The sequence below is a fragment of the Coenobita brevimanus genome, chromosome 40 (genome assembly GCF_032717465.1).
Source record: "Coenobita brevimanus isolate Jiangsu-jjx chromosome 40, ASM3271746v2, whole genome shotgun sequence".
Lineage (NCBI taxonomy): Eukaryota > Metazoa > Arthropoda > Malacostraca > Decapoda > Coenobitidae > Coenobita > Coenobita brevimanus.
Window position 1 is genome coordinate 54,417,964 of NC_136993.1, and position 15,588 is coordinate 54,433,551.

General features: G+C 39.7%; 2 protein-coding genes across 2 annotated transcripts in view; both read right to left on the reverse strand.

Moving 5' to 3' along the window:
* Positions 1 to 6,140, reverse strand: part of LOC145397107 (putative glutamate receptor) — a 132,022-nt gene extending 125,882 nt beyond the window's left edge. Inside the window, exon 1 of the mRNA XM_080270309.1 lies at positions 6,084 to 6,140. Coding sequence (XP_080126435.1) covers positions 6,084 to 6,140 — 57 coding nt within the window. The remainder of the gene's footprint in view (positions 1 to 6,083) is intronic.
* Positions 6,141 to 9,562: 3,422 nt separating this feature from the next.
* Positions 9,563 to 15,588, reverse strand: part of LOC145397108 (uncharacterized) — a 54,859-nt gene continuing 48,833 nt past the window's right edge. The window contains exons 9-11 of the mRNA XM_080270310.1: positions 12,742 to 12,879; positions 11,836 to 12,022; positions 9,563 to 9,823 (exon numbers count right to left, since the gene is read on the reverse strand). Coding sequence (XP_080126436.1) covers positions 9,563 to 9,823; positions 11,836 to 12,022; positions 12,742 to 12,879 — 586 coding nt within the window. The remainder of the gene's footprint in view (positions 9,824 to 11,835; positions 12,023 to 12,741; positions 12,880 to 15,588) is intronic.

Below are 15,588 nucleotides of genomic sequence, written 5' to 3' on the forward strand. Positions count from 1 at the left end.
ATGTAACAATTATGTAACGACAAACGATTGCATTATGTTACACTTTGCCAATTAACAGTTGCATTAACAAGATGTAACTTTTATGTAACTTTAACTACAATTATAAGGCCAAGACACTTATGTAACAGTTGCATTAACAAAATGTAACTACAGTTATAAGGCCAACACAATTATGCATTTCACTACAATAACCCAAGTACATACTGTATTACAGTTAAATAATTTACTTTAATGCATTTATTCAAATATGTATACAACTTGTTTAAAATGTAATATTACTGGATAATCACTATTTACTATAAATATTATATGTATACAATATTCATACAATTATGTTACTTTTACAATATTATGTATTTCACTTAATTAGCTTATAAGTTCATTATAATGTGTATATAATATGTATTAATAGGACTATTAACTGTCGATGGTACGCCATTTTCGCGTGACCGAGCAGATGTCAGGACTCCATATTATAATTACAAATCATAATAGATAGATAGATAAATAGATAGATAGAGAGACAGATAGAAGCAGGGAGTCAGATGATGAGAAGGTATTGTGTCTGCGAGAATCGAGCAATGCTAAACATGCTTACACACTCTTAATTCAAGGAATGCTTATTAGGCACACGACAGCGCCTAGTGACCACACACACACATACACACATACTCACACACAGGCTTCTAGAACTTTCCACTCACAAGGAACACACGTGATACAACCCCTGCTACACCAGAATTTAGGAAAGAGAGCTCAGAAGGAGACAGGCCATAGAATAGGCAGGTAATGGGGAGAAGGGCTTAGCAACTTGAGAGAGGGACAGAGAGAGCGAGACAGAGAGATAGCTAGCGGGACTCTATACTTCGCTCTGTGTGAGAGACTTGTTAATATTTCCAAGCCAAATAAAAATAGTCCCATACTATTCTTTACCTCTCCTGTCACTACATGACAAATGGGAAAGAAGATTACCTACGTACAAAGCTACTCCAGTATAATAACCGCTCGTCCACAAGTCTAATATATATATAACTCAACTACACGTAACCACAAAGTAACTACAAAGTTTTTTATGACATTAAGACGATTGGCTATGAGTAGATCGATAGATGTTACTGTATTTTTAATGTGAATGAGCTTACCAATATTACATACAAAAGATTAATAGAGCTTACCAATATTACATACAAAAGATTATCTCGTATTTAAATAATCTGATACGGAAGATGGGATCTGGGCCTTCTGTGACACTGAGAATATGATTTCATGGGATTTTTTGGATAACTGAACGTTGATGTAGCTTAGTGTGATTTGAACGGTGGAAATATGACTGTGTAGATAAGTGTCTTTCGAGGTTTGCATATACTGCAACATGCATAAAAATAGTTAAGGCTGAGTGGAAAAGTCTGTTGAACATGTGGAAAGTTGTCAGATCACGTGGCCACTCCGAAAGTTTAAAATAGGAACAGGCTGATGTTGCTGTTACTGTTATTGTAAACCCAGGAGCATCTGTAGTGTACTTGGAAATATGGCACTTCAATGGAATGCCCCCTGACATTTTTTTCTTGAGGTTATGGTGAAGGATTTTGTGTTTTGTGAGAGTGAGGTTTAGGAGGTTCATAACTGTACTGTAGTGTGGGGTCTATACTGCAGTGTGAGTATAGTGGAATATCTGCTTGTTGCAATATGTGTTGGTACTGAAGCTGGGGAGGATGGTGACAGCATTGTAATCTGGCGGGGTGTATACGTATCTCCCCAGGAGGGGTAGGTTCTGTGAGACGGACGATTGGTGGTCGTTTACGAAGGATGTTGTTGGTTTGTGAAGTACTGTGTTGGGTGGTGGGAGGGTGTTTTTGAGGCATTCTATGTAATATTGGGATTCGTGTGTGTGTGTGTGTGTGTGTGTGTGTGTGTGTGTGTGTTAAGCACTTATATATTTGTGACTGCTAGGGATGGGCCTATCTTCGATTCCAGTAAATTACTGTCGTTCTTATGAATTGCATTCTGGATTGCATTCCGAGTTTCCTCCTCCATCAGGGTCGGCGCAAAGCTGCAGTCCTGGAGATTATGGTGCTGTTTCAGTCACAGTTTATAAATCCAGCTCACAACGAAGAGAGCCGGTGCAATCGACTGCTCCCAAAGTTGTTATTTTTTCTGGGTTATGTTGCAGGATTATCTGAGCTGTGATATAATTATGATGTAAGTAAGGGAGCTATGTGAGGGGCTGCATTGCACTGTGAGTTGTATTGTGTGTTGCTACTGTATCATGGAAACGTAGATGCAGCTGTTTCATGGAAGGGTGGTGGCTGCATCGCAGTTTTGATAAGTGCATACATATATTCATATCTCTCTAGTTGTGGTTGATGAAGAATTCTATTTAGTGTAAGATTCTGAATGGCTGTGGTATAGCTGTATGTGTATGTACTTATGAAGTACTGTTCTGGTTGCAGAAAGAGATATGTTGCCTAGACTGTGTGTAGTGTTGGGTTATTTTTTGTGGCTTGGGGTTATGTAACATTAATTTGCAAGGCTATGATGGGTTCTTGAGCTGAAGCGACGATTTGTGTGACTCTCATATTCATATTATCCTTGAGTGGCTGGATTTTTATTTTGTGATGTAGGTCATTAACGGTTATGCTCTTGGTGCATCATCGTGTTATGCTTCAGGCTTTGACTGTGTTTCTGAAGCGTATCGATATTTGTGCTGATTAATATTGGGGCAAAGCTTGGTCTACTGTCATTTAAAGTTGTTCTGATGAGTTGTTAATGGGCAGTTTTCAGATATTCTTTTTCTTGTCCAGTTTTGATATCTGTGAGTATCTGTAGGGCAACGAGTTTTCGAGCTGTCTTGGCACGGATGTTACTTGTAGGCTAAGAAAAGATCATATGTGTGTGTCCATATTAAGTACAGAATTCTTACCAGTTGGAGTGGATTGTTAATGAGGGGAAACCCGAGAGTGTGCTTAAGGTAAGTGTCTGTTTAAAGTGAAAAGGAATAGGTTGATTTGGTTAGTGAGGCACTCATTCTATTTAGTTTGGGCCTCTAGTGCGTATAAGTACAGGTGGAGCTGAGTTTTTGTTTGCTGAGTTTCGTTGTGTTATGAAGCTATTGCCTAATCACTGACATAACGGGGGGTGGTAGCAAGTCTGGGGGGAAGTGATCAAAATGCGGGGATAAAGGGAGTGAAGGAAGGAGGCAGGGTCCTCGTACGCACTGTTACCGAAAACAGAAATACTGTACTAGGCAAATGGAGGTGCGAATGAATATAAGGACGAGGTATTGATAAAGAAAGGGAATGAATGAGAAGAAAAGTATGAAGAATAAAGAAGCAAATGAAATGACAAATGCTACTCACCAGAGAAGATAAACCTTGAAATACACTTAACTTGACACTCGACAACTGATTTTACCAAGATAATTTTAAAGAACTAGTGGGAGAATTTCAAAAGGCTAATAATGTTCTTCAGGAGTTTATGTTCCATATATGGCTACGTGTATTTAACCCATATTTCGTTACACTGATTTTTAATAAGCAGATAGATGGAAGTCAGTGATATCCCATGGTTAATGAGGCATGGTATGCCATTAAGTAGAATGTTGTGCCACATAAATAATATCTGGTTTCATACGGTAAATTAAAATTATCCAATATTTGTCTCGAAGCTTCATCCTCGTGTGTAGAGTCCGAACCCCAACCACGGCGGACAGTTACAGCGGACTATAGCTGTATATTCTTTCAAACTCATGTCACTGCTGTTGAAAACATATGCAGACTCTGATGTTTACAAGCAGCCATTAAAACACGAGGGCTCTCACGTACGTCACTCTTTCCCCATTTGAACTTTGCCGGTATTGTGGGAGGTAAAATTTGAACTATCGATCTCCTTTCAGGCTAATATGAGAGATCATGTAGAGATCATAAGAACTGAACCATACTGAAAACTATTGAGCAAAATGTTAGGGTTGTGCTTCTTTGATGATCAGTTGAGAGGGACCTCTTTCAGGCATCCATTGAACAGTAGGCTTCTTACTGCCTGCGAACAGAGCTAGAAGCCAAGAAATTAAGTTATGCTAGCAACATATGCCCGTCACTACCTAAATTTCCACGTGGTTATCCCCCAGCAGCGGTGTTGACTCTGACCCCTAAAGGACCATGCCTTCACCAAGATGATTTGACATGTTTCCACATCCAGAGGCACATTGGCTCCTGATATCAGTAACTGTTCACTTCTAACTTATCTCATGCTTCCATCTCATCATATGAAGATTCAGTAAGAAAGAGCATTCAGAGAGTCAACACCCGCGCCCTTCTAGTGCTCTAAGGGCCGAACACAACAGGTGTCCTGTGACTTTGACTTTAAGCCAATTGCTCTCAGAATTGAATATTTCAATCCTGGCTGACCCTTTACTCTTCAACCAAGTTTACTCCAATTCAGATCAGGAATGATTGAACTGCTGCTTGACTGAGCCTTGTTCTCTAACCATAACTTTTTCTTTCCCCCGTGACATTGACCTTTGATTTTTTTCAGAATCAAGTGCCTTTATCTTTGCCTTATCTTGTTCCCTTGTGCAGAGGTTGACCTGCATCGAAAAAAAAAAAAAATGCTGACATTGCCACTTGACTTTAACCTTTGACATATTTTCTCAATATTAATAAGTCAACCCTTGGCAGATCCTCAGTATTTTCAATAAGCTTCGTCCAAATCTAATTCAAAGAGTTTAAGTTATTTTGATCACACCCCAAAATTGACCTTGTCTTATAACACTGAATTTGGACTGAGTGTTTAGAAAATCGACCCTCTTCGTTTTTGCACCGAGTTCAGTGGAAATCGAACAAAGAAAAAGTTTGTTATTCTTGCTAGATAAAATTTTGACCTAACCCTGTCACCTTTACCTCAGACCTACTGTTCTAAAAATCAGTAGGTCAACCACATGCCTATCTACCTCTTCTCCAAATTTCATTAATATTGAATGAAAAGCTTTTGATTTACATTGCTTACACACACACACACACACACACACACACACACACTCATGCCGAGCTAAACATAACACCCGCTGTTGCTTTGTGTGCACGTGTAAAGAAAAAAAAAACAGTAGTTAAAAAAATACCTCACAAAACTGCCATATTCTAATAATAATAATAATAATAATTAAAAAGGCGTCAGATACGTAATATACAGTCACGAGCTCAAGTTTCTAGACCCTCCCTGCCTCTCACCTGATCAGAAGGCAGGTGGTCTCGAAGGGTGTCCTGCACAACAACTCACCCTGACAACGCACGAGCGAACATACAACCCAACATATTTTGAAACTTTGAACACATCAAGGTAATGTGTGGGCTGATGCCTGTCCTAGGCTCGTCTGGAAGATATTCCAGTTGACTATAGGAATTCAGCCACTTCGGCCAAGCACTTCAGAGATCTTTTGTTGAGGTGTAGTTGAGGTACCTTCTTTGTGATGAGGATGCAATACATGAGGCAAGTAAGTGCTCTGTAGTTAGGGAGGTTATAATGTAGGCACACTGAATTGTTTGAGAGTTATATACCGTGTTGGTCCTGAAGCAAGAAAGGATGCTGATTACATCGTAGTCTGGCAAGGTGTGCTCGTGTCTCTCTGGTCAGGGTGGCTTCTGAGGGACTGATGTCTGTTGGTTTATCGTGAAGGATGCTTTACGGTTCGAGGTTATGAATGTCTGTATTGGCTATGGACTAATGAAGTTTCGTTGCTTGGGGGAGGAGAGATGTTATTGAGGCATTCTGTGTAGTGTGAGTAACTAGTTAATTTTTATTTCTTTATAGTTGAACTGACGCAGGGTATGAGTTCAGGCATGAGCAAAAATTCACCGAGAGTCATATGTCAGCACAGTGTTCTGCCTTGTATATCTCTCACTCCATCCCGAACAATAGAAGGCATCTTTTCTTTTCTAAATCTTTTGTTGCGTACTTCGTATTGCTATCATAGGGAAATAGTTAATGAAACACTTTCTGTTGTCTCAGTCAGCAGAGAAAGGAAAGGGAAATGTTCTCCCGAGCTAGACCTAATTAAATCATAGTTCTGTTAGGTGACAGGAGGGCGATACCTCTCCAGGCATGGCAGCTACCGGGCGTGGCTCGAACTCACGATCCCCTGGTCCCATGTTCTACGCTCTGTCACTGAGCCACCCTGTCCCCAGTCAGCAGAGAGGTGTCAGCGAACTTTTGCTGTAGGCCGCATATGAGTGGGATGGATCTAGTGCTGAAGAAATGGAGCTTAGTGTGTACCACTCACATGCAACTCTTTTTTGGGGAGAGGGGTGGAAATATTTTTGCTTCTGCAAAAAATTTATCTGTTTTTGTGGGCTTCACACATTCTGTAATTATGCTTATGACTTTGATTTGTGTGTGTGTGTGTGTGTGTGTGTGTGTGTGTGTGTGTGTGTGAGACGCGAGCCAATCTTTTGTTTGCATAATGCACTCTGGTTCATATGCAATATATACCGGCTGTTTTCATTACTTCTGCTATGCTAAAATAGTGCCTTTAAATGTTTTCAGTGCATTGAGTTTTCGGAATATCTAAGTTACCTCTGTATGTTAAGAAGAGTTCCTGTTTGTGTCCAACTCAGGTCCTAGAAATCCGTTTTGTCTTTTTACTGACTGATTGAGAGTGTATATGAGATTCTTATCTGTCTGGAGTGAAAAGGATAATGGTTGATTCTGCGGGTGAAATAATCATTCTGTTTTGCCTAAGCCAATGGTCTAGTGAGTAATGGCACCTGTACTCTTGGAAGTATTTTCTTGCTTCTTGAGACTGGACAGCTGTGAAGCAATTGTAAATCAGCATATGACAATACAGTTTCTTAATGAGGTTGGCAGTGGTCTTGGAGGAAAATGCGAAAAAGAAATGGTGAAATGACTGAACCATGTGGGACACGCTGGAGGACAGCCAATTCTGAAAACAAAATTTAGATTTTTGTAAACGATCTGGGCTTGTCGACGGAAATGAGGATGGTCAGACATTACTTGCTATTTTCTTCTCCTTTCTGTTCAAGACTTTACCGATCAGGATATTGCTAAGTAATGCTGAAAGCTTTCTTTAAGACTGTTCCGACAAGAGTGGCTCTGACTGGGCTTTGCTTCTTAGTGAAACCATCTACGATTAGCTTGATAAACTGGAAAAAGTGTTCCTGGGCTTACTGTTTGGGCAGGAATTTATGTTGGAGGGTGTACAGAGCAACAGTGTAGGTGTATATGATGAAGAAATATTGGTTAGTTTACCTAGCTTGAGTATAAGGACGATAATTGCTTTCTTCCAGATGTCTGAGACTTTGTTGTGCATTCAGAGTAAAAGTTGAAAATTCAGTGAGGACGTTTATAGCAATGGTCCGACCTGTTTTAAGTCGATGTTTGAAATCTGGTTTGGTTATACTTCTCGGGATTTTTGTTCTTTTAATAATTTTCTGGATTTACAAGGTGAGTGAAGGGAGATGCTATGTGTCTCCATTGATTTTCCGTATTATACATTTATTTATTTATATGATGCATGGCTCCTTTTTCATTTTTTTTTATGCGAGGAAGAAGGAACCGAAGGCCATGAGCCCGCAATAACAGTTCCCTCCAAGAGAAAAACAAAATACAATAGAGAGCCAAATTCAAGTTCCGATCATTTCGAGATGCCTGGACACTGCGTTTGAAAGACTGGAGATCATAGGCAGCAGCAAATACAGACTGAGGAGGACAGTTTGATTCCTTGAGAGCTAGCGATACATATTAGTTTATTAGAGTGTTACTGGTCTCATGGCTCCTTTTTCATAGGAGGATTCCTTGTGGACTATTGATACATATTAGTTTATTAAAGTATTACTGGTCTGTTCTTACAGAGAATGGTCCCATCGCTGTCCCTTAAGGCTTTACTGCAAACTGTTTGGCTGTAGGAACCAGAATAATGGCATACGTGGGCTGAAGAGATAACTGAATGAGCAAGAAGATACTGAAAATATTTTAAATGTTAGTAAAAACTGTATTTTTGGATGACACCGACGCACTCACAAACCACAGCCAGAAATCCTTGGCAGCTTCTAAATACATATTTAAGATTAAGCAGGCATCCAATACATTGCCACTATGCCGGGAATTGAACCCGAGACTCTCAGGTAAGAACCAGGCAGCATACCACTACACCACAACCAGGTAAAAGTTATCTCACATTGTCACAATCTTGTAACCAATGTCCCTCCGTCCCCAGTGTGGGTCTGGAGAGGCTGAGATAACCCCCTGGCACTCGGGTGCCGTAAACGCTTGGGACAGATTAAAAGCCTCTACTTGCCCGAGTGCCAGGGGGTTATCTCAACCTCTTCAGGCTCACAGTGGGGGCGGAGGGACATTGGTTAAGAGATTGTGACAATGTGAGATAACTTTTACTTGGTCGTAAAGTAGTGGTATGCTGCCAGGCTAGCACCTGAGAGTCCCAGGTTCGATTCCCAGCATAGTGTTAATATATTGGATTATTTTTCCTATGTCAAGTACAGGTTTCTCTGTTCACTAAACAGGCGTATACACGTGGCCAGATGAGGATGGGTAGTGGAAAGGATAATGAAAAGACCAGATCGAGGGTCAAGATCGCTTCAAAGAATGATAGAGAGCAGTACAGAGTCCGGTAATAAGCCTCAGCAGTGGCCTTTTTGACTTTAAATCCATGCTACCAACAAACGAGGTATTGGAGAGAAACGCCTTCACGTGGTGGCAATGATATGGGTCCACTGTCTGATCTTACATACATTACTCAGTTCCCTCCCTCTCCCCGCACAGGAAGATGGTGGACTGCAGGACAAGGGTAACTTCAGCCTACAGTCCACTGAATTCTTATTCTGATTAGCCCCCAAAACTACTACTACTACTGCTACTACTACTACTACTGACAAACGATCTTAGAAGTATCTGTTTCAGGTACATAATTGCAAGACACGTTTCAGGAAGAAGAGCTTCAAGAAATGGATAGAACAGATGTGCTGCATCGAGTAAACGGCATTCATATTAGTCTGAGATTTGAGAAAGAGTGGCAGCTTCGATAGTGATCCTAGACTCGATATCCTTCTCCTGCTGGTCATCCTTTCCGCTTTTGCCCTGCCTTTGCGTCGTCCTCTCTCTCTCTCTCTCTCTCTCTCTCTCTCTTGTCTGCATGACCCCTTTTTTTTCTTTTTCAAATTTTTCTTACGTGCAGACGATTTCATTTAAATAAGAGGGGCTACTAGAATTGAAAAGGATAAACTCACAATTAACCCTTGAATCAGACAACTCATTTTAATGGCTTATTCTTACCTGTTTAAGACGATTTTATTCAACTTTATAAAGGCATCTCTTACTGAAGAAATTTAAAAAAGCCACATCTAACACCTCCGCCTCGAAATGTCTCTCCGAAACTGAAAATCGTTTTGCGGTAGCTAGAATGAAGTATAACAGACTTCTCTATACATAAGGAGTTAAAACAACCAAGAAAGAGGAGCTCACAAAAGTATGAGACTGGCAGTAGAAAGTTGTTGACAATCTTATTGCTTACAAAGAATTTTATTTCAACTGTGCACAATTAGAAGAGACGACTGGGGAAGAATAACTCCAGTAAGAAAGAGATCGAGGCTGTAGTCAGTCCAATAGCCAGCAGCAGAAGTGGCCCAAACATCTGAGTGAGAGAGAGTGCTTTGATAGTATCTGTCGACCCGGTCTCCCCCTCCTCCTCTTCCTCCTCCTGCTTCTGTCCAGCCGTCACCGCTTCCTGCCTCCTTCTGGCTCTACTCTCTTGCCGAGCCACGTTCATCATGTTCTCGGTCCACTTGTCGTATAGCCCAGCCTGAAAAAAAAAAAAAAAAAAAAAAAAAAAAAAACTAAATAACAGAGCTGAAGGTAGTAGTTTAAGCGGCTTTGGAAATTTCTCAACACTTCCTCCTGATCGATCTATTCTGCACAGTTCACTTCATTATCCAGTTCTGTTATGGATGCAAACTATTTCGATATGAAATTGATATCCTATTGTAATTAACGCATACAATGTCCATATAAAAAAATATATTCTCTTGTCCGTTATTAATGCAAACTCTGTGGCTATAAAGACTATATTCTACTCTGTATTCTTGGCTGTTTAGGAATAATACCCTACTGTATACTATTGGCACAATATGTCGATGAAATAATTGTATCCCACTGTGCTCGTAGCTGCAAATTATGTCGGTATTAAAATGGTATACTGAATGAAATACTTGAGGTGCAAAACTGAAAAGTAAGTCGCTAAAGAGAAGAAACAAAACACCGAAGCTCCCTGTGCCACTTTGAGTTTGGCTCCGAGAACACAATTAACCCGTTGAGATGAGTCCGATGACGTATTTTCTGCTTAATTCCCCCTGCCCTCAGACGACCGTATATGGCTTAGGAGAAACTTTTCGACCTAGAAGGTTACAAACAGCCTTCGTTAATCCATTCTGTGCTGTGATGCTCTCCCAGTTCGAATAGCATCGTCCAGAAATAGCATGAATATGACAGAAAAATACGTCACTGGATTTAATTGGTCAACCATATGCCCTGAGTGCAGAATTACACTGATGTCAGCACCATTATACTTCTATTCTGTAGACCCGAACAAGGGACATGGACGATAAATTTGTCTGAATTATTCTGTCTGAGCAACAAATTTGTCTACATTGGTTTAGGTAATTATAAACACCTGTCAGGACAATTTAGTACTATTTTCGGTTACCTATGATGGCATTCTTAACTGAATAATGGTTGTAATTCTTATTATGAGCAATATGTCTGCTTGCATCTGTCTGCAGTGTTCAGCTTTTGCTTGGATATGTTGTAGCTACTGTATGAACAACAGAGATGTCTGCAATCTACTACTTGTGAACATTAGCCTATTCTCGTCAGCCATCCAGTACCTGTGTGTCCAGCCAAATACCACAGCCTGTTATTTCACCAAATTTAAGGTGTGATAATTTCATGTCTGATTTTCTTTGAATCAAAGACATAACGTCCGACAATAATACCCAAATTAATACACTGATACTTTGATCACCATTAATCGTATCATGGCCAGTTTTCCACACCTAAGAACGAGTCGTAAGAGAGTAAGAGTGGGTAGTAAAAGCCTGCGAGTGTTAATACTAGCTTGATTAACTCTTTTTTCGTCCTGTCACGTCTAGTATTCTAAGCCTGTTGTCATTTTTTTTTTTAATAGGAATGAGTAATATGAGCGTAAGTCTTACAGTAATTAACTAACAAACAGGTTGACTTTTCATTCCAAATCAGCCCGATGATGTGTCAATCCAGATATGGTCGTGAGGGGACGTGGTTCAGTTTCGCCAAGTTAAAATCAATGAGCTACTGGGAGGAGAAGGCCCCTGGGTTGATGTGGAACTGTGTAGAGAATGGAGAGTGAAAGCCTAACTAGCAGAATGTACCGCGTGAATGGAGAGGGAGATGGGAAGGGACCGATGATGACGTGGGGGTAGGGGTGGAGAGGTATATGAATAAGGGTGGTGGTGCGAACTGGGGGGAGGAAAGTATGATGGTGGAGGACAGGGCGACAAGGTGATGCTTCATATGTTGCTTACCCCTTGAGATGAAGGAATCTGGCCACAGAAGGACAGATAGATGCTTAGTTACATAGACAGGCAGATACACAGACATATAGATAGGTAGACAGAGAAACAGACATAAATAGGTAGATAGATAGATAGATATAGAGAGGCAGACTGATAGAAATAGCGAAAGATAGATATAGATAGATAGATACACAGATAAATAGACAGATAGACAGATAACCAGACAAACAGACAGGCAGGTAGACAGGCTATGTTGTTTTCCCACCTCAACGACGGCAGTGATGTGTCTGTTCAGCTGGGGTCGGTAAGGAGCGTCGTGTGGGATGGGCCAGGCAGCCAGGGCCGGCATGAGGCTCTCTCTACCTATGTATAGCTTAGTGGAGCCGTCAGCCTCAGTGAAGTGTTCCGCGATGTCCTGCTGCATTTTGTGGATTGTGTCCATGTAGGCTTGACTAGTGGATGGGGAAGATTAATATAAGCATTAATCTGGGTGATATAACAAACTCCTTAGGACCTTTACCCGCACAGTTATAACATGGAGAGCCCTGAGTAAAAGTTCGCTGATACTGCTCTGCCAGCTGTGGCAATAGAAGGTGTTATATAAACTATTTCATGTAATAGCAATGTGAAACATACAACAAAAGTGCATGAAAAGCAAGAATACTGTCTATCGTTCAGGGAGGAACGAGAAACATGCAATACAAGACACCATGCTAGTAGAAGATTGTCAGCGAACTTTTCTTCATAGCTCTATAAATATTACTTTAGTAGTTTGTCTGATTAGAATTATTATAAAAAACTGCATTTTAACCATTTATCAGTTTTCTCATAGAGTCTGTAGAAGAGCTTTTATATAATCAAGAACATTTTTGAAATATTGCAGTGACATACCACACACGAACCCCACCTGCAGTGATGTCCTTTGATAGGGACCCTGCACCAGATGGTATGGGATATGAGGGACTGTCTCCGTAAGGGAATGACATTTGGAGGTAGAGTCATCAAGTGCAACCCTTCCCTACACGTCACTCAGATTGCTCCCAACTACCTTGAAAGTGGGACGAGTTTTTCTCTCCGTCTCATTTTGATTTGTCACGGTTGCTGTTTAACACACACACACACACACACACACACACACACACACACACACACACACACACAGCATTCTTACTTATATCTAATGGCCAGCTGCAGTCCCTCGAGGTCCTCAACCCCAACCACCATAAGGTCAGCCAGACGTTCAAAAAGTGGTGAGCCAGACTTGCGGAAATATGTAATGAAATCGGAACCCCAAGCCATGGCCGTCATCCTAGGGGTTAAAGAACTCCATTATTATTATGAAGATTCACAACACAAATGGCGAGGCTTATTTTAGTAAGTACCATTATCCGTCTTTGCACTTTTTTTTCTTAGACCTTGATGATATTATACAGGACGGTACCCTACGGTAACCCAAGTACTTGTGCCAAATATAAATGCCCTTGACCTATTTTTGAAGGTCATATACTAATTGTTGGTGAAAAAAGTTCATATTTGAAAATGAAATGTCTCAGGAACTACCTGGGATACAGCTGCTTGGTTGAAAATATTTTGATAAAAAAAAGTATGCTGAGAATTTTGGCTAAGTATTGTGTCATTTAGCCTAATGGAAAGTACCGAATTCAAATTTGCTCAGTGTTTGCTTTGTCACACATTTCAGAGAAAATTACAAAAGCTGTAGAGCTGTAACTTTACAGAAATATAGCTGTATTCCCTCTTATTATCTGAAGGGAACACGGTTACAGTTAATCATACTGTTAGCCAGTTATTGAGACAAGTGTAAAATGTACCCATGCGTTTTTCCACACCTTGGTCTTCAGATCTTGTTGGTATTTCACAAAAAACTTCCTTAGGTTAATCTAAGTACATATTTCAAATATGAATGACCTTGAACTACTTTTAAAGATCACAGACTTAGTTTACGATGCCAATATTTCATATCTTTTATACCATAAATAGTTATGGCGAAGCTTCCTTATTGTAGCTACACAATAAGTAAATAAGTAACTAGTTATTGTTATTATTATTATCATTACCCCTCCAGAACCAAGTCCAGCGTGGTATTGTTTTGGTCAAATTTGTTTGTTTGTTTGTTTGTTAGAAACATTACGGAAAAACGGAAGAATGAAATTACAGGTAACTTTCAGGATATGTGGGCACTGGTCCCAAAATAGTGTGTTTAAAATGTGGAGGTAATTGAGTGGCCCTGAAAGGTCAAAATCAAGGTCATGGATTGTCAGAGGACCATAACTTGAGACGAGTTGAAGATATCTTTACTATTATCAGCATACAGGAACTCCCATAAGGACTTTCATTTGGCACAAAGACTTTTGACCTTGAGTGGCCTTGAAAGGTCAAACTTAAGGTCGTGGATATTCAGGGAGCTATAATCGAAACTGGATGCAGGTAGATATTTACAATTATCAACTTATAGGATGTCCAATATTGGCTTTTAATTGATACCAAGACCGACCTTAAGTGACACTGAAAGGCCAAACTCAAGGTCATGGTAATTCAGGTGGTTACAACTTGAAACTGGTTGATGATAGAGATATTTACTATTATCAACAGATAGGAAGCCCCATATGGGCTTTCATTTGGCACCACGACCGTTGACCTTGAGTTACTTGAAAACGGTTGATAGTAAATTAACTGCTGTCTGGCGAGGTTTGTTTTGCCTGGCACCACATATTTTTATTATTATTTACCTCTTGAATCCAGGTGACATTCTTTTCATTTCGTCTTTGCTGCTACAAGGTTCTTTTACTCAAGCTTCAGAACCACTAGATTTCGGGTGACGTTATTTTCCCCTGTGTTTGCCGCTAAGTTTTCTACTTGTTGCTTTTTTTTTTTTTTTCAGATATACAGTATGCATAATAACCACTGAATTACTGGGTACATTGCTTTCCTTTTGTCTTAGTTATTATCAGATGTTTTTATTCACATTTAATTGCTAGTTAAATCTGTGTTACATTATTTCCCCTTTGTTTTTGCTGATACCCGACGTCTAGAGACAATTATACCAAGCAATTAGGCACTTGAAGCCGAGTGACGTATTTTTCTCTTTATTTTTGCTATTACCAGCAAATTTATTCAGATTTAATAACCACTGAATTATGGGTAACATCATTTCCCTTTATCATTGCCACTACCACATGCTTTTATTCAGATTTAGGCTATTGACCACTGAAATATAGGTGACATTCTGTTTCCATGGACTTTGCTGCTTTCTGAAGTTTTTATTCAGATACTTTTACCACTGGGATAAAAGTGCCGTTCTTTTCCTTTTTCTTTGCTTCTAATGAACCTTTTTATTTAGATTTATTAACCACTTTTTTTTGTGTGTGTGGTTCCTCTCCAGTTGCCTTTGCTACTACCAAATATAGTTTAGTCAGACGTATTAGTCACTGGAGGCCAGGTGACTTTTGTTTCCCTTTGTCTTTGTTGATACCAGATGTCTTTTTTAAGATGTGTTTAATATTAGAATCCAGATGACGTACATCTTTGTTTAGTCTTTCCTGATGATACAAGAAGTCTCTGTTCAAATTTATTAACCACTGAAAATAAGGGGGACATTATTTTCCCATTGACTTTGCTGCTACCTTTCTTTCATTCTTTTAGAAGATGAACAGATAAAGGAAAAACAAATCAGATAAAAACAATTATCCATAACTAGATTACAGGTGTCCTCCATTCATAGAAATAAGAGGGATGGAAATAGGTGTGATATCTATTGTCCATATAATGTTGTGTTACAGCTGAAGGTAAAGGTTTATGAATGTATGCTGACCTACTCTTTGTGTTAATGAAAACATTGAAAAGGATCAGACCTGATATATATAGTGAGATTTATTAACCGATAAAACACGGGTGATATTTTTATCATCGACTTTGCTGCAAACTGATGTCTTTCTTGAGACTTATCACCCACAGGATATTGGGTGTGTTTTTTTTTTTTTTTTTTTTTTGTTAATACCAT